This window comes from Eleutherodactylus coqui, chromosome 5 (genome assembly GCF_035609145.1).
Source record: "Eleutherodactylus coqui strain aEleCoq1 chromosome 5, aEleCoq1.hap1, whole genome shotgun sequence".
Classification (NCBI taxonomy): domain Eukaryota; kingdom Metazoa; phylum Chordata; class Amphibia; order Anura; family Eleutherodactylidae; genus Eleutherodactylus; species Eleutherodactylus coqui.
In genome coordinates this window covers 204,434,682-204,453,823 of record NC_089841.1, presented here as the reverse complement: position 1 = coordinate 204,453,823, position 19,142 = coordinate 204,434,682, and the positions used below count along the sequence as shown (strand labels likewise).

General features: G+C 44.0%; 1 protein-coding gene across 3 annotated transcripts in view; it reads left to right on the top strand.

The window, feature by feature from the left end:
- The window catches only part of AOPEP (aminopeptidase O (putative)), a 342,915-nt gene that overhangs the window by 165,983 nt on the left and 157,790 nt on the right, over window positions 1-19,142 (top strand). For 2 of the 3 annotated variants that reach the window (XM_066604085.1, XM_066604086.1), the window contains exon 10: window positions 334-377. The exons of the other annotated variant lie outside the window; for it this stretch is intronic. In XM_066604085.1, coding sequence (XP_066460182.1) covers window positions 334-377 — 44 coding nt within the window. The remainder of the gene's footprint in view (window positions 1-333; window positions 378-19,142) is intronic. 3 annotated transcript variants of the gene reach the window in all.

Genomic DNA, 19,142 nt, shown 5'->3' with positions numbered 1-19,142 from the left:
ACAAAATTTGGGGATTTTTGAATGCCAGAAACTGGCGTAAAAGCCTTTATGAATTTTCTCCTTTGTGCTTCTATGGGAGATTAGCTCAATAATACAGCAATCCAAGAAAAACCCTCAGTATAAAATCAGCCTGGCCCCATAGATTTCTATGGATGTCACATTACAGTTCCCTACAACTTCGAACTTGTAGAAAGCTATAATGCAGTCATGTGCATGAGTCATGAATCTTTGCTGTTAGATGTATTACAGAAGATTTGTAGAACCTAATTTGCATCCAATAAAACCTGTTTTAGTACACATGGTCCTAAATCATACTTTTTTATTGTCTTTCAGGATTTTTTGCATATGCTGTTGGAAGCAGTTCCTGAACATTTGAAGTAAGCGATATTCCATACAATTGTGATATTTATTTACTGTTAGACCTATACTATATGGACTCCTGACTGACTATGTGGACTCCTGACTGTCACATCTACATGAGTTAATTGGATGTCCCATTTCAAAACTATTGGCATTCATATGGAATTAGGCGTATCTAACAGCTCCCACTCTTCTGATAAAGTTTTCCACATGATTTTGAAGTGTAGCTCTGAGAAGTTTTGTATATTCAGTCAAAAGAGCATTTGTAAGATCAGACTCTTATTCACGAAGTGTTCAGTGGGGTTGTAGTCAGGACAGTCCGCAGGAATAGCTCAAGTTCAAAGTCTGGATGTGCAATCAAGAGATCTAAAAATTCCACTTCACACGTGCTTAATGTGGGATAAAGAAGGTTGACAACACGCATACGGGTGCAAAATTCCTAATGGTTTTAGTCACCCTTCCAGCTATGTTTCTACCCACACAGGGGTCTTTGTGAAGCATCGGTTCTTGTGCTGATGCCCCTTCCAGGGACAGTTTGGAACTCTGTAGTGACTGACCCAACACTCCACAGCTCTGCTTTGAATTTGCATGGTCTACATGCTACTCCCAGATGCTGCAACATCAGAATATTATCACTTATAGATGACTGGAGGAGATCTAGTAGATTAGATATTTCACAGACTGACCTCTGGTATGGGTGGCATCCTATGAGAATGCTGTGTTTAAACTCACTGAGCTCTTCAGTACTCTTAATACTACTATTCAATGTTTGCTAATGGAGATTGCATGTCTTTTCGCTTGATTGTAGAGATGTGGCGGGTGTGTACCTGTGTGCCTTGTTAACTGTTAAAGAGACACTCCGGTGAATCTTTTCTTCATTTATTATTAACTAGCCCCCCCCCCCCCTCCCAATTTAAATTAAGCTAGCATTACCTTGTTTCGTTACTCCTTTTTATCAGACATTCCTTAAAGGAGATGTCCCGAGGCAGCAAGTGGGGTTATACACTTCTGTATGGCCATAATAATGCACTTTGTAATGTACATTGTGCATTAATTATGAGCCATACAGAAGTTATAAAAAGTTTTATACTTACCTGCTCCGTTGCTGGCGTCCTCGTCTCCATGGAGCCGACTAATTTTTGGCCTCCGATGGCCAAATTAGCCGCGCTTGCGCAGTCCGGGTCTTCTGCAGTCTTCTATGGGGCTCCGTGTAGCTCCGTGTAGCTCCGCCCCGTCACGTGCCGATTCCAGCCAATCAGGAGGCTGGAATCGGCAGTGGACCGCACAGAAGAGCTGCGGTCCACGGAGGAAGAGGCCATCTTCAGCGGTGAGTAGAGAAGTCACCGGAGCGCGGGGATTAAGGTAAGCGCTCCGGTGAGCTTTCTTTACCTCCCTGCATCGGGGTTGTCTCGCGCCGAACGGGGGGGGGGTTGAAAAAAAAAAAAACCCGTTTCGGCGCGGGACAACCCCTTTAAGTCCTTCTCCTCAGTTGGGTCATTTGATTGAAAAAATTCTGACTAGTTTAGATTTACTTAGGTTTATACATTCTCAATTTAGTCAGTTTGCAGGCAGCATAATTCCTGTGTAATGGTCTCTACCACACATGCTCTTTAGAGGGGGGACACAGAAACTCCCATCAAGGTTACTGCTGATGATCAGTAATTTTTAATGAAAAACAATAAGAAAAATAGTGTGTTCATTGCAAGATCTTTAGGGGTCCTGCCCACGGACAGATATTTGCTGCTTAATTTGTGGCGGGCATCCACACCATGGATGCGCTGCAAATACTGTGTTTTCCTGAAAATAAGACACTGTCTTATATTTTTGCCCCAAAAGAGCTGGCTCTGATTGGCTGGCGCTCGATCCAATCACAACGCTTGCTTTGCTGTAGGCGAGGTATTTAAAGCCCCGTAACCAGAAAGAAGAGGATTTCTTAGCGCAGAGAACACGGCAGCTTGCTGCAGCGCCAGGGACCATCGTGAGGGACTCAGACGCCGCGGGCCAGGTGAGTGTTGATGTTCTTTTTTTTTCATGTACTTTAGCTAGGCCCTATTTTCGGGGGGAGGGCTTATATTTCAAGCCTCCCCTGAAAACCGATGTAGGGCTTACTTTCAGGGAAAAACAGTAGCACCCATAGCATGCTAAGGGAAATCGACTCTTCCTGCACACTTGCACTGCATGCTCCATTTTTTCACGGATTCTGCGTGAACAGCTTCCATTGAAGTCAATGGAAGCCGTCCTAACCGCAGCCCTTCTGCAATCGCATTGCGGAAAGGTCGCGCATCCCGCATCTTCGCTAGGTAATGATGCAGGAAAAGCATTCTGTACTGCACATGTCCGACTGCCTGCTGTGCGAACCATCTGCAGTACAGAAGAAAAAGGAACTAAACAGGTACGTGTGTACGTTGCTGCTGGCAGAGCCAGATCCGCATGTGGAATCCGGCTCTGCAGTGTACAGGGGGCCTTATTGTTTTTCAATACATATTAAGACTGATGAGATAAAATATGACAGTCTCGATAGTTTTAAATTATGTTACCCAAATGAGAAACAGTATTCACATGTCCAAGTGAATTGATATAAAGCAGAATGGAAGTGCATATCAACATTTGTTGAGCAACTGTAAGTAAATATAGTTCTGCACATATACAGCGTTTCTTCTCGCAGGGATTCCTGATTTCAGAAATGCTATTATTCGCACCTGATTATCATTCATGAATAATAGTTTCTTCTATGCATGAAGTATGATCAACTCTGACTATAGCAACTTCAATCCTCTCTTTATGATAGGCTCTTTGTTTATATGCTTCAGTTTAACCCTTTCCAATCCACTGTCTGACCTCTGAAGACATTATGATTTAAGGCTGTACAGCTCCGATGTTGGAAGACGTCCGTCGGAGTTCTCTTACTGTATATTGCCAGCCTCTCTGCTGTCGGAGCCTATCCAACGTGTCATCTCATGCAGTACTGGCTTTAGCCAGCAGATAGCGCTGTTGTATAACAGCAGAAAAAGAGTAAGCCCCCTAGGAAAACCAGTATGGAAATTGAATTGGAAAGGGTTAAACTTTGTCAAATGTAGCCTTTTCTAGACATTGGCCGGCTCTGTGATCTTAGTCATTCAATATATTCTATAAGAGCCAAGTGCGGTCTGTAGTCTTATATTCGCTATGGCTTTTTAATCGCCACTCTTCAAGGCCTAGGATATTCTCCTAATTATGTCCAAGTGCTTTTTGGTAACAGATGTGTAGCCTAAACACTGCACAGTATACATCTGTATGAGGCCTAATGCAACCTTTCTGACAGCTTTAAATATATACATTTAGAAACTTCACATAACTTTAAAAATTCTCATCACTTAAAAATGTTCTGACAACAAAAACTTTCTTTATTAACATAAGGATGATAGAAAGCCAAATAAAAAGGCACATTTTCATTTCTCAAAATATCTAAAAGCAATTTTCTGCGGGTTGTTGCTTGGCACTGCTCGTTGCTTTCTCCGAGGATGATGATGTTTTACAGATGTGCACCACTGTCTTGCTCTTTCATGACCGGATGCTGCAAGAGAAACAGTTGACATGAGTTGTTAATTTTATGACTGCAGCTGAAAATAAAAGTGCTCTTAATTTCCAGCGGGACTGGAAACATGAAATATATGCTTCAAAGAGTCAATTTAGTCCCTGTGCTGACAGATTCTGGTAGCACTTGTTGGGCAGCAGCAAATGTCCGTCTTTTTATGAAGAACAATTCCACTGAGAACTAAAAATTACATTTCTAGTCCAACAAATATCCCTGATATGTTTGGTTTAACACGGTCTGATTAGAGGATACCAGCGCTGGTGGACTCCGCCATCTGGAATCCAACCATAGATGGTACTACCTAACCCAACCACTAAAACATGGGCTTATATTCTTCCATCAAATTAGTCTATTTTTAAACAAATTATCAGGATCTAATTTACACATCATTATGCCTGCACTTTCTATTAGTTATTAAAATACAGATTTTCTCCATTTCATTTTTTTAGACGCTGGGCTTATTTTTGAGAAGCCTTTTATAATAACAATTTGATTATTTTATCTATACTATACATTTTAGTTGTCAGGTATATCTTCTTGGGCACGAATATAATATGAAAATAAGTGGTTATAAATTATTACAATACATTGATTAAATTGACCTATTACTTGATTTTTTTTGTAACTATGTTTCTTCAAATTATTCCCCCTTCCATCCTGCGATACCTTTTTTGTCTTCATTTTCTGAAGTTATGCGCTATTACATATTATTCTCTTATCGATATTAGCTTTTTGGAAGGCTTCTGTTTAGAGATCTCTCTCTCACTTTCTCCCCCCCCCCCCCGGCTCCTCCCTGCTGACTCCCGCAACTCACCGCTCTCCCCCGCCAGCACCCGAATCTTTAGAGACGAGCGGGCAGGTACTCTTATAAGGCACTACTCGCTCGAGTAGTTTGCCTTAGCGAGTACGCTCGCTCATCTCTACTTCTGTTCAAAAAGTCAACGTTATTGCACCAAATTCTTCTGTTAGGATCGATTCACACACAACAGTTTTTGAAAAATCACCACTGTGTTTTTTGATGCAGTTTTTGAGCTAAACCCAGGAGCGGATTGATCAGAAAGGAGAAGTATAAATCCTTACTTGATGCTTCCCTTTTCTTTCAAACTCAACTCTGGCTTTGACTTAAAAAAAAACAAACAACAAAAACAGTGTGAAATACTGCCACAAAAGTAGTTAAAAAAAAAACCATTGGAGCTTATTTACTATTTAGATTCTAACAGTTTTCTGATGCATGCTTGTGCGCATATTTGTCTTGTGTTTTTAGACACTTTGGGACAGTTTTTCCGACTTGTCTGAAAAGTGCCGTGGTCTAAATGTTGCCAAAAAAAGTGCTAAATTGCCATGAATTGCACCAAAAGATTGGCGCTATATTTGGTGTAAAATAAGCCAAATAATAGGCAGTCTAATCTTAGACTAGATAGTCTTAAAATGTGACAGTGATAAATCTGGCTCATTTTAAGACTGTCTAGTCCAAGTTTGCACTGTGTAAGATTTAGACAGTATTCGTAAATAAGCCCCACTGCGTGTGACACCAACCCTACTGTGATTTGAGAGTGAATGATCAGCCTGTTCTCTATTCATAATCTTGTACCACTTAAACATTGTTGACAGGGTCAATCACACTGGAGGTTAGGCAAAACGGGGAAATAAGCTATATTGGGAGAAAGGCCAGAGGTCACAGAAGGATACAGGCAAACATTTATAGAGTCGAACCAAGTGTCAGGGCTACAATTAGAAGCAGTAACAACACAGTCAATGTGTTACCAGGAGTCAAGTACAGTCAAGAGAATTTAGGTCTTCAGCAGGAACCCATAGAAGGAATACATAAGGAGTAGGCACTCATGGAAATGAATGGATATCCTTACGTTTGTACTTATCCATAGATTTCACCTATGTAGCGCTGCATATCTTTCAGTCAGTATGGTGTATTATCGCTTGATATACTGATTTAGGCAAGGTTCTAATGTGCAGTGTATAAATGATATATTGAATAAAGTAACATCTGCCCACATCTGGAGCATTTAATAAAGATAATAATAAATTATTCTTCAGTGAATCGTTCTTTGATTATAATTAGTACTGCCATTTGTAGTAGCAAAACATATATTTAGAATAAAAAGGGCTATAGTCGTGTTTTTGAAATTTGATATAGCTATTAGTAGTAAATTGTGCCATCTGCTAAACTGGAATACTTTATTCTTTCATATACCGAGCTTCTGGTTCTCATTTTGTCAAGTCTCTGCTTTAATACTATTATATTTACACTCTATGCTCTGTAACCACTTACCAAGACCCATGATTGGCTAGAGCCATTTTCCGATATTATGTTGCCAAACTATGTGTAGTCTGTTGCCAGCTTTAGGAATTTGTGGTTTAAATTTCTCTGCAAGCTCTTTGTGGAAATTCTATTTCCATAATATTCAGACATTGAATGAATGATCATTTCCTGAAAGAGAAGAGAGAATGTTCCTGATTCAGTGGAAATAAACCATTTTTTTTACTTCTTTTGATCATATTATGATAGTACATGCATATCAATTACTCTGTTGTTTGCAGGTCAACTCAAAGACTTCCTAATATGTATGGGATAAGTGCTGAAACACTTGATTTAGTGTGTTCAGCAATTATAACAAAGTTTTTCTTGGACTAGAATAAAACTGATAGAAATATTTATTTTACATATAACTGTCAATTATAAGCCCCATATACAAAAATGTGTAGTTCTTTAAGAAAAATGAAACAATTTTATTTAGCACTCGGTTATCCAATTTTGTGCCAATGTCCGTAAGAAAATTGGAGAAGTTTACTCATGACAAATGGTTCAAGAATAGCAAACATCCAGCCACAATTTTAAACATTATGCATCTATGTAGTATGATTGCATGGAAAATTAATGTGGCACTAACATTGTAACAAAATATGAACCTCACTAAAAAGACCACCTTATAGCAAAATCCATATAGCAATCTATTGGAATCACTGTCTCACAGCCCAAGTCAAGTACCAGGATATGAAGTAGTGCTGCAGTATTTCTTTATATTGCCAAAATATGTAAAAAAAAAGCCAAAATAATCATGTGGTAATAGGACTATCAACTAGTCTATAACTTAAAGGGGTTGTCTGGCCACACAGGGTAAAAAATTTTATAATGCTGCTGCTTTCCTTTCAGTAAGGATAGTAACAGACAGCATACAGGGGCTCAAACCGGCCAGCAGATCAGCTGCAATGTCAGTTTCTTACCTTAGATTCTGATCTTCACTGCAGCTTTCAAAGATGGCGCCTCTGTGCTGCCTTCCCACAGTCTCTCCCCGCCCAGGCCCCGCCCCCTGCTGCATACTATAATCAGAGGGGTTGTGGCCAGGGGAGACTGTCATGGTTCACGATAAAATCCTACCATGAGTGTAAACAGACACCACGAACACACACACACATCACTGCACCCCCCCCCCCCTGCACACATCCATCCATCCATCCATCTCTCCCTCTCCACCCCCCCCCCCTTCCCCCGGGACTTCTGACAGCCGGGTCTCCAGACACCACGAGCACATACACACATCACTGCACCCCCCCCCCTGCACACATCCATCCATCTCTCCCTCTCCACCCCCCTCCCTTCCCCCGGGACTTCTGACAGCCGGGTCTCCAGACACCACGAGCACACACACACATCACTGCACCCCCCCCCCTGCACACATCCATCCATCCATCTCTCCCTCTCCACCCCCCCCTTCCCCCGGGACTTCTGACAGCCAGGTCTCCAGACACCACGAACACACACACACATCACTGCACCCCCCCCCCCCTGCACACATCCATCCATCCATCCATCTCTCCCTCTCCACACCCCCCCTTCCCCCGGGACTTCTGACAGCCAGGTCTCCAGACACCACGAACACACACACACATCACTGCACCCCCCCCCCTTGCACACATCCATCCATCCATCCATCTCTCCCTCTCCACCCCCCCACCCCCCCACGAGAGCCCGCCCCTCCACTCATTCTTACCTTGGAGATGAAGAGCCAGCAGCCACGCCTCCCCTGAGCTTCCCAGCGGATGAAGTTCTTCTGCACATGCGCAGAGCTCTGCTGGAGAAGCTTGTCCCCGTCGTTCCGACAAGAAGAGGAGAAGAGACTTGTCGGAACCCATGGCAACTGAGGAGCAACACAGGGGGGGGCAGCACAAGAGGTAAGTGAATAACTTCTGTTTGCCTAATTTACAATGCACAATGTATATTACAAAGTGCATTGTATTGGGCAAACAGAAGTAATGAGACCTAATGTTTATGGCCGGACAACCCCTTTAATTTTGCACAATGGGCCTGAAGGCCCATTTACACCAGCCGATGATCGCTAAAAAATCGCTAATCAGCGATCGTTTTAGCGATAATCGGTGCATCTAAATGTGCGCCTATCGTGCGCTTTTCGGGCACTGCTAGCTGATCGTTACATTTAGTCAAACCTAAAAATCGTCATTCACGCTTATCAGCAGTTCTCCACGTGGAGTGCTGATAGCATTGTTTCCCTGTGGAGAAGAAAGGATCTGAGCGCAGATAATAGCCTCGGGCTACTAACTGCATTCAGTGAAGGCTTCATTTGCACACCTAATTGCTATTAAGTAGCTGAGTAGCTACTTGATAGTTTATGCAAAATGATCGCTCAAAGCTGTCACTCAAGCTGTCGTTTGAGCGATCTTTTAGCGATCATCGGCTGGTGTAAATGGGCCTTAACACCTGAGTGTGATCCTTGGATATCAGTTCTTGAGGTAGATGAGGAAAATTCCTATTTTAGCTCAAATGATAAACATATGTAAAACAGTACAAAAATGCTAAATTAATGTTCTCATTGATTTTCAGCAATGAATTTAGCATAGGATGCACTTAATGTTTAATTTTATGTAAATAAATGTTCCATTGTATAGTGCTGCCCCTTGAGTTTGCATCTGGAACCTGAAACAAGATGGTGGATTGTGTGCTGTCACATCACAAATAGACATACTTCTGTTTGGGGATTTTACAATTGTATTTAGAAAATTGTATCAAAACCGGTATTTGAAAAATCAGTAAATTTCCACCTTCATGTCTTGTCTGATGGTGCAGATGGACAATTTAAAAACAGATATACCCCAATATTTTCTAAATCCAACAGAATTGTTGCCAAATCTGGCTTTGATGTCCTGAAGTTTCTTTGCTACATCTCATGGTAAGGGCCCAGTTAATGGCATTGGAGGGACAATCAAACTTGCAGTGTGAGGGGCGTGGCTTGACCGCTGCAGGAGATGGAGTCCTAAGCCCGGAGCTCCGTCTCACCGGCACCCGCGGGGACCTGTAATAGCTAGCAGAAGCAACTAAAATGGGGAAGACCGGCAAGGAGAAGGGAGGGGAAGCGCAGAGCACCCCCAGAGCCGCCCGGGGACAAGCGGACATGCAGCGCTACCTCAAGGAGCGGGGCGCCCGCTCACCTCGTCCCCTGTCCAAGATGGCGCCGGCAACAGACACCGCAGCAGCACACAGTAAGGAGGGGGAGGAGGGGGCCTCATCAGACGGAGAGGAGGGAGAGAACGTGTCTAGGAGCTTTATGAGGGAATTATTCTCTCAGGCTCTGCATCCCCTGAAGGCAGACTTATTAGAAATTAAAGAAGATTTGAAAAACATGGGCCGCAGGGTGGAGGAGCTGGAGTCCACGGCGGCAGCCATTACGGTGCACGCTACTGACATGGAAAAAGCTATCAGAGAGCACCACAACCAGATCAATAAGTCCTTAATACTCCAGGAGGATATTGAGAATAGAAATAGACGGAACAATGTCCGTATAAAAGGGCTCCCGGAGTCGTGGGCAGCTGAAAGTTTAAACAAAGTGGCCAAAACCATCTTTAGTCAGCTCCTTGGGGAGGATAGAGCAGCAGCCATCTGTATTGAACGCATACACAGAGCGCTCAGACCGTTGCCCCCTGCATCTGACCCCCCGCGGGACGTAGTGTGCAAAATCCTCTCCTTTACGGATACCAGCGACGTATTTAAAGCCGCAAGAGTCTCTAAGGACTTAAAGTTTGGGGACGCGGATATACAAATTTATCAGGATCTGGCCCCGTCCACCTTGGCCAAACGCCGCTTGCTGCGACCGTTATTGGAGGCGCTAAAAAGCAATGGGATAAAGTATGCATGGCTATTCCCTTTTGGTCTGGGAATAAATCACCAGGGCCGCAAAATAAATATCCGTACCCCTGAAGAGCTTCAGCAGTGTTGGCAGCTACTGAATATCGATCCCGTGGAAGTACCGAGCTGGATGCCGCTACCGGAGCTTCCAAGGTTTGCTGTGATGCCGACGCCAGAGACTTGGCTGCCAGTTACAAGTCATAAGTCCCCCAGGGACAAGAAAAAGAAATCAAGGGAAGATCTGGATAAGTTGGACACTTGAGCTCCCTAGGGGAAGGATATGTTCCCTGCGTTTTGTTATTGCGAGTCTGTTGCTCGCCTATATCCGGCGCTCTGAGCCTGACGCGGCACCCACTCCAGGAAGAGTTTAACATGGAAGCTCGTTGAAAGGCTATCCGTTTCCACTCGGAGGTGGGGTTGCCGGGTCCGGGCGGTAAGACGACGACGTTATCAGAGTCCGGAAGCTGAGTCCCATGCTAGAGACTGAGGGTGACCCTCCACCCAACTTTCCTGTTCGTACGTTTATAGATCCCGTAGTGTGACAGCTTAGCGAATAAGATGTAGATGATATTGATAGTGGTGTCTACTATAGCGAGAATTGCACAGTATTATCCGTTTGTACTGGATCTATTGTAATAACTATTTCCCCAACGAGACAGGTTCCCCGACCGTGCCTGTCAGGTCAAGCCAACTACCTATAGCCGTAGAACAGGTCTTGCCACGGCAACACCTAATTGGCTCGCCCCCAAGAGAGGGCTCTGATTTACATCAGACCCTCTGGCTGAATTTCCAGCCTAGTTAATTGCAACCTTATTTGATATTATAAGTAAATTTCTAAGCTTTATTGTTTGTACCGCGCTTTTTTTTTTTATTCTTTGTGTATCACATCCCCCTCTTACCTTCGGCTTTCCCCTCACCTCCCTCCTTCCCCCCCCCTATCCCCAAAGGAAGATACCTGTGCATAACTAATTGTTTTTCTTTCTTCATTGTTCACCTTGAGTAATCTTTAATGGACGACCTGCGATTCACTTCGTTCAATGTCCGGGGTCTCAACGCGCCGGCGAAGCGACATAACATTGCCCAGCTCCTCAGGAGATACGGTTCGAAAATAGTACTTCTTCAGGAGACGCATTTCAAGGGGGACAGGTGTTTCGCACTGCAAGGTAAGACATTCCCACAGCGCTTCCACAGCTCACACACCACATCGGCCTCCAGGGGGGTGTCAACTTTATTCCACAAATCCGTCAACTTTGTGTGCGACTCACAGTACACAGACGGTGATGGTAGAGTACTGTACCTAAAAGGCTCCATCAATGGCCTGCGAGTCACGGTGGCCAACCTATACGCACCGAATACTGACCAGGTAACGTGGCTGGTAGCACAGTTGGAAGTCCTAAAAAACTTTGCAACAGGACAGATAATCCTGGGAGGTGATCTGAACCTCACCATGAATCCTCTCCTGGACTCCTCCACCTGTCGTTCCCATATCTCTCAGCGTAAGCTGAAGAAACTGATTAAAAAACTACAAGAGTTGGAATTGATAGACGCCTGGCGCCTATTATACCCAGTAGACAAGGATTATTCCTTCTTCTCACAGGTGCACGGTACTTTTCAAAGACTGGACTACCTGATGATCTCCTCTAGTCTCCTCACATCGCTGAAGGGGGCAAAAATAGATACGGCCACCATCTCAGATCACGCACCAATACATATAACTTTGCAGCCTGCACACCAGCGTCCTAGGGAGTGGAGATGGAGGCTGAACGCCTCCTTGTTAGATAATAAGGAAGATACATCTGCTCTTTCCGCCCTAATTGAGGAGTACTTCCAGATCAACTCCCAAGGAGAAGTGAGTGTCCCTATGGTGTGGGAGGCCCATAAGGCTTATGTCAGAGGGTTACTGATAGCGTTAGGCTCCAGGGTCAAGAAGAAAGCCCAGAAAGAAATCGATGATAAGCTTATACAGATCGCCAAACTAGAGCAAAAAGCTAAACTCTCCCAAACACAGTCGGTTTTAAGCCAGCTAACGGAACTGAGGAAAGACCTAAGGTTATGCCTCAACGCTAAATTTAATAAAAAGCATCTTTACTGGAGGCACACTGTGTACATCCAAGGCAATAAGGGGAGTAAGCTCACCTCGGCACTAATTAAAAAGGCTCGGGCTAAAAATACAATTTCATCTATAAAAGATAGGACGGGGAAGATAGTCACCTCCACAGCAGGGATCGCCAAAGAATTTCAACTCTTTTATGCAGAATTATACAATCTCCAACCTCATCACCTTACCGACGACCCTTCCAAATCAAAAAATTTAATTGATACCTTCTTGCAGCGGCTACCCCTGCCAAAACTAACGGATGAGGAAGCCCGCTCCCTGTTATCACCCGTAACACAAGAGGAGATTAAAAATTTAATAGCGGCATCCCCCCCCAATAAGAGTCCTGGTCCTGACGGCCTGTCCTTGCCTTATTATAAAACTTTCCAACTGACACTTATTCCCAGATTGACCTCATTATTCAATGCTCTCCTGGCGGGAGCTTCTCTTCCCAGACAGGCACAAGAGGCAGTGATAACTTTAATTCATAAAGAAAATAAAGACCCGGCCCTCTGTAGCAGCTACAGGCCCATCTCCCTAATCAACCTGGACGTCAAGCTATGGGCGAAACTACTAGCGGAGAGACTGTCCAAATTTATCCCCAAGTTAATTGATGCAGAACAGGTGGGGTTCGTGAGAGGACGGGAGGGCAGGGATAACTGCCGAAGGCTCCTGCACGCGGTAAATTACGCCCAACTCCACAATATCCCTCTGGCCCTCATAGGAACGGACGCCGAAAAGGCGTTTGACCGGGTTGACTGGGGATACATGAGGTCTACGCTGCTGCACTATAATATCCCGCCAGAGTTCGTCTTAGCTATCTTTTCCCTCTATGCCTGTCCCTACGCCAGATTGAAGGTGAATGACTCCTTATCACCGGCATTTGACATCAAAAATGGAACAAGGCAGGGCTGCCCCCTGTCCCCCTCTCTCTTTATCTTGGCCCTGGAGCCTTTGTTGCTACAAGTAAGACAGGACCCCAACATAACGGGCTTGGCAATTGGAAACATGCTCCTCTCTGTGGCGGCTTTTGCAGATGATGTCGTTTTCCTAGTTACAAAACCAGAAACGGGCCTTCCTAGACTTGTGGATCTTCTGAAGGAGTTCGGTAAACTCTCAAACTTTAAGATCAACTTTGAGAAATCCACAGCCCTTAACATCTCTATCCCCTACTCAAGGTACGTGGTGTGCAAGGATGCCTCCCCCTTCACATGGTCTGAGACATCTTTAGACTATCTGGGTATCAAGATTCCCAAGAAGCTCAAAAACCTATATAGGACCAATTTTGTTCCTCTCCTAGACCGGGTCAAAACGCTACTAACAAATTATGAGATACCGTTCATTTCCTGGTTTGGCAGGAGGAACATATTGAAATCTTATATTTTGCCAACGATCCTGTATAGGATTAGGATGATACCTATCTACCTCCCACCTAGTTTTTTCAGAACACTACGTTCGATGTTTACGAACTATGTTTGGAGACAGAAGAGGCCGAGGCTGGCTTATAGCCTAATGATTAGAAGAAGACGTGAGGGTGGCATGGACCTCCCGAATGTCCAGGATTATTACAGGGCCGCGCAGCTAGGCTATTGGATGGACTTAGTACATCCTAAAAGGGATGGCCTTCTACCTAAATTAGCCACAGCCAATAGCACCAGGGGAGCCCAAGCGGATTTATGGTACCCTAAAAGGAGTAGCTACAGATCCGGGGAATTTAACCTCCTATTGAGAGGCCCATGCGAGGTGTGGGATGACTTAAGAGCAATCTTAGCGCCTACCCCCTCCCCGGTTTCTCCGTTGAACCTCATTTATAGACTGATGGATCTATCATTAGACCCAGTCTCCTCCGCGGTCTGGACGAAATTCAAAGAACTCACAATAGGAGAACTACAGAACCTAGCACATTTACCGGCAGGGGAAATATTAACCTCGCTGCTCCCGGAGTGGAATCCTTCCTTTCTCCTTAGAGCTACAGTTGAAACTGTTCTGAAAGAATTTGTTAGGATACATAGATCGACCAGACCGCGGACCCCTTTTGAGCGTTCCCTAATGGAATCCGGCTCAAAAGCTAGAAAAATCTCCAACATTCGTCGACAATTTATTGCACCACAGCCCACAGCTAAACCAGGGTTCCTGGTATCCTGGGAAAAAGAGCTGGGCATATCATTGTCACATGAAGATGTAGACAACATTCTCTTCACCTCATATGGGCTCTCTCCATGCGCTCTGGCTCAGGAATCGCATTATAAATTGTTGATAAGATGGTACAGGACGCCCCAGTGGTTGCGTGCGTATGGGTTGGCAGACCACGATAGATGCTGGAGGTGTAATGACAAAACAGGCTCATATTTGCATATTTGGTGGACGTGCGAGGAGTTGACACCTTTCTGGAGGGGGGTAGTGGAGGTGCTGGAAAAGATTAAACAGAATTTCCGCCTCACCCCGGAGATAATGTTTCTATGGAAGACGTCCTCCGCGTTCCACCCGCGTAGGGATAAGTTAATAGCACACCTAGTTGATGCAGCAAAGGCGCTGATCCCATTGCAGTGGCGGTGCGAGAAACCTCCCTCCCTTTCTCAATGGAAGGAAAGAGTCGACATGATCTATAATCTGGAGGAGCTGGCGAGCTGGCAAAACAATTCGTATGACAAATTTTTGGAAATCTGGTTTCCGTGGCGCGATTTGAGACTCCTGGACGTATTGGCAGTAGTGAACTGAACCAACAAGGTATCACTTCCCGTACTCCCCTATCCCTCTCCCCCCCCCTGTCTCCCCTTCGACTACCCCATCACCTCTTCCTTACTCTAATGCTATCCTGCTCTGGTCGTGAGGTGAAGAGGGCCTCCCGACTCCTTGGCTGTCATCCTTGCCTAGAATAGAAAAGGGGACGTGCTAATTGGCGGTTCCCTAACTGGGTTGTTTGATTGGATGGCACGGGTAGGAGAGCGAGACGCCCTGCACTCTATATCATCGGTTTGTGCATTACTTAGCAGTACCAGAGTTTACTTGTATATGTTCCCCTTCCTTGTTATATGATATCAAAAATGTGAATAAAAACTGATTTGAAAAAAAAAACTTGCAGTGTGGTGTGGAATATTGTAGGGACAGGTTGTAATAAGTAATGCAGAGAAGTTCTTTGATACTGCAATTCAACATAGCCATCCTGTACTTGCCATCATCACAAATGTCTGCTGACTGATGGTCTTTGGAAGAAGGATGGAGAGAAAATCTGCCATTTGCAATTGCCAACACATACAGACTTCACTTTGCTTGAGCTTGTGGTAAAACAACACTGGAAACGAGGCCTTTCAGTCAGACTGTTGATGACACACCTGTAGAATTCTGCAAAGTTTCACTCTATGATAATGCTGATCTAGATTCGGATGGCAATGATGCTGATGTGGATTCAGAGGACTTCAAAAGCAAGCAGATGTCAGTATATCCAAATGTTATTTTATTGCCCCAAACAGCATATAAAGCCTTTATGTTGGGAAAAAATTGAAAGCCAGGATGAGATCTCATCGCCACATGATTAAAGAGAGAAAGACAGAATTACTTTGGCAAATCATTTTTCTAGTTATGGGCACAACATACAACATATGAAAGTTATTATACTTAAAGGCAATTTTAAGTCTCAATGTCACAGAAGAATTTGGGAATGATACTATCAAAAATGGAATGAATCTTGGAGTTTTTTTTTTGTATGAGTGTAGATTATGAGATATGAGAAACCCAGAGCAGAGGTAACACATTGGCCTGGTGGTGACCCCCTAACATCAATTTAGAGACCATAAAACTTTCACATCCCTTGTCACTGGACTAATTAAGTATTTACTGCTCTGTTCATCCCTTTCTGGTATTTATCTAAGTGCTATTAATCACAAAATGTCTGTGCCCTCTCATCCTGTTCAGGAATTTGTTTCAAGTGCAAATTAAGCACGTCATGTTTGTGCCCTCCCATGTGATCATGTGTTTATGTATTTATATAAATACATCTTTAGATCTGTTCCATTATGCCTGAGAAAGAACCATGAGAGGATCCAAAAACTCGCTATAACATCATATGTTTTTGTTAGCCATTAAAAGGTATCATATCTACAAGATTACTTGGTTTCTCTTCCTGATAACAGTTTGTTAGCATCAAATACATGGAAGAGTTATATCCAGGAATTGTAACTCAAATAAATGATGGTGAAGAATATTTGGCCAGTGTTTTGCATAGATGTCATGGTGGTTGGTGCTGGCCACCTACAAAGGATGATATGTGGTATAAAAGGAAGGATGTTGTGAAGCGTATTCAGCGTCTTCAACCTGTTAACAGTAGAGGAGTCCTCACTAGAGATGAGCGAGCATACTCGCTAAGGCAAACTACTCGATCAAGTAGTGCCTCGATCGAGTAGTGCCCGTGCGGGAGAGCGGTGAGTTGTGGGAGTGAGCAGGGTGGAGCGGGGGGGGGGGGGGTGGGGGTGAGAGGGAGATCTTTAGAGACGAGCTGGCAGGTACTCGAATAAGGCACTACTCGATCGAGTAGTTTGCCCTAGCGAGTATGCTCGCTCATCTCTAGTTCTCACGTTTTCTGAGCTGGGACATATCTAAGCAGTGGTTTAGTATTGTACTGGTAATTTATTGGTCTGTCAGAAAGGTTACACCAGTTACCACTTCTTGTTTTGTCAGTTAATATCATTTTCTGTAATTTTAGTATATATACAGACAATACTGATTTCGACAAAGAAGACGTCTGTGTACTCTATGGCATAATGTAATCTCAAGTGTGATATTTCATTTCACAGAAATAAAGTTTACTTAAAATGTATCAGGATTAGAGATGAGCGAACACGTTCGGCTCCGCCCCTTTTTCGCCCGAACACCGAACTTTGCGAACACTTCAGTGTCGGGCGAAAAAGTTCGGGGGCCGCCGTGGCAGCGCGGGGGGGTGCGGCGGGGAGTGGGGGGGAGAGGGAGAGAGAGAGGGCTCCCCCTGTTCCCCGCTACTGCCGCCCGCTGCCGCCGCGCATCTCCCCGCCCCCCGGCGGCACCCGGACACTTACGCGCGAACACTGCAGTGTTCGGCAAAGCCGGTGTCCGGGTGCGGATGTGTCCGTAACGGACACGTTCGCTCATCCCTAATCAGGATCATTGACCTTTTTCCAGTTATGTCAGTTACCAAAATACTGTACTTTTTACCCTAGTGCATAAAAGCAGGCAAGTGGAGGTACATGTTGGACGTTATGTTTATTTAGCATCAGTTCAGTATAGTAGCATAATCTTCATTTCAATAAACACCTTTGTCAGGAACATAACTTAGCTTGAAGAATTACTGAAAATGTTACGCCAGTTACCATAGACTTGTCCTATAATACATCTAATATTGTTGGCAGCTAAGAAACCATAATGAATCAATGGGTTTCAATGGACCCAAAAACAAGTTCTCAATTTATAAATATATTAAGATTTTAATTTTTTTTTGACAATGGATGTTAGGAACCTGCTCACTGGGATTTGAACTCTAAAGATTTGGTCATGTCTTGCAGTCTTGACAGTCATGCCATTTGAATGGCACCCAGAGATGACTTAATACTATCATCTGTTTTGTGGGTAATCGAAGTGAGCACTGGACTATTTTAACCATCAGCTTCCTGTTCCTGGATGCCCGATTATTTTGTTAGTCCATCTGTATTCTGGTAATTGTGAGCATACATGTAACTGGGGAATTTATGCACAGAGTCTGGGCCAGTTGTTTCTGGAACTTGGAACCATGTGTCCTGGTTATGAGTCTGCATGTGTACCCTGAGTTATGGACCTGAGGGTTTCTATCACTCCAAATCAAAGTTTGAATCTTGTATCCTGTGTTTGAGTCTTCTTTCTGAGACCTGGCCTTGTATCCTGCATCTTGAGCCTTGTCCCTACCCATGGAAGCCTACGCCTGGTGTCCTGGATGCTGCAACTTCATCTCTGTGTTTCACACTACAACTTCAGTTGTTCTTTTCCATGCTGTAACTTCCATTCTTGTATTCGATGCTGTACATTTGGCGCTCTATTCCTTGATGCCCCCCCCCCCCAATTTGTATTCCATCAGGTCTTGTGTTGTAGAACTCTTACCAAATGTTTTATACTGCAATCCTGTATTTTGTTTGTGCTGTGATTTATTTTTGTAATAAATCAGATTTTTGTTGAAGCTCTGTTGCCTGAATGTGTACATCCAGCCAGTACAATGGGATATCTAGATGTACACATTCAATGTAAGCAATAAAGAGGAAAGATGGGATAAACCTATGAGTTGCTTATGTGAGAGACAAGAAATTAATAATTATTCCCTTAGTGACAGCCAATATGCTCTTACTAACCTCACTAATTGAGTTTCAACCTGCACATACATCTTTATAAGGTGGTGACTTGGCTGAGTACGGACAGCCAGGCTCCTGCTCTAACTGCCATTAGCAGTGGTGCTTGAGGGTGTCAGGCCCGAGTTGCGCTCACCCATGTGAATACACCCTTAACCCCTATTTACACGCAAAGATGATCGATTAAATTTGTTCTAAAGTTAGGATGATTGATAGTTTGAGCAATCAGTTTGCATAAACTGCTAATGGGTACTAATGCCCATTAGTAGCTTATTAGCTTCATTTGCATGTAAATGAGCCTCCCTGAGCTGTATGCAGAAAACAGCAGGTGGTCTGTTATCTACATTCAGCTCCTTTGTTCTCCCAGGGGACTGCAGCTGAATACAATGTTATGAGCGCTCCCATGGGGAAACACAGCATGCAGTCCCTGCTATCAGCTCTCTGGTCGAATAATGCATTTTAAGCTGAATTAAAAATCATTGAAATCACAAAGGTGTGAGGGAAAACAAAAGCATTATTCACTGGAAAAGAGCTAACAATGCAGTAACTGATGAGGTGCAGAGCAGGCACATTCACCATAATGCTGGCACAATCGCTGTAGACCCTAATAAGATGCAG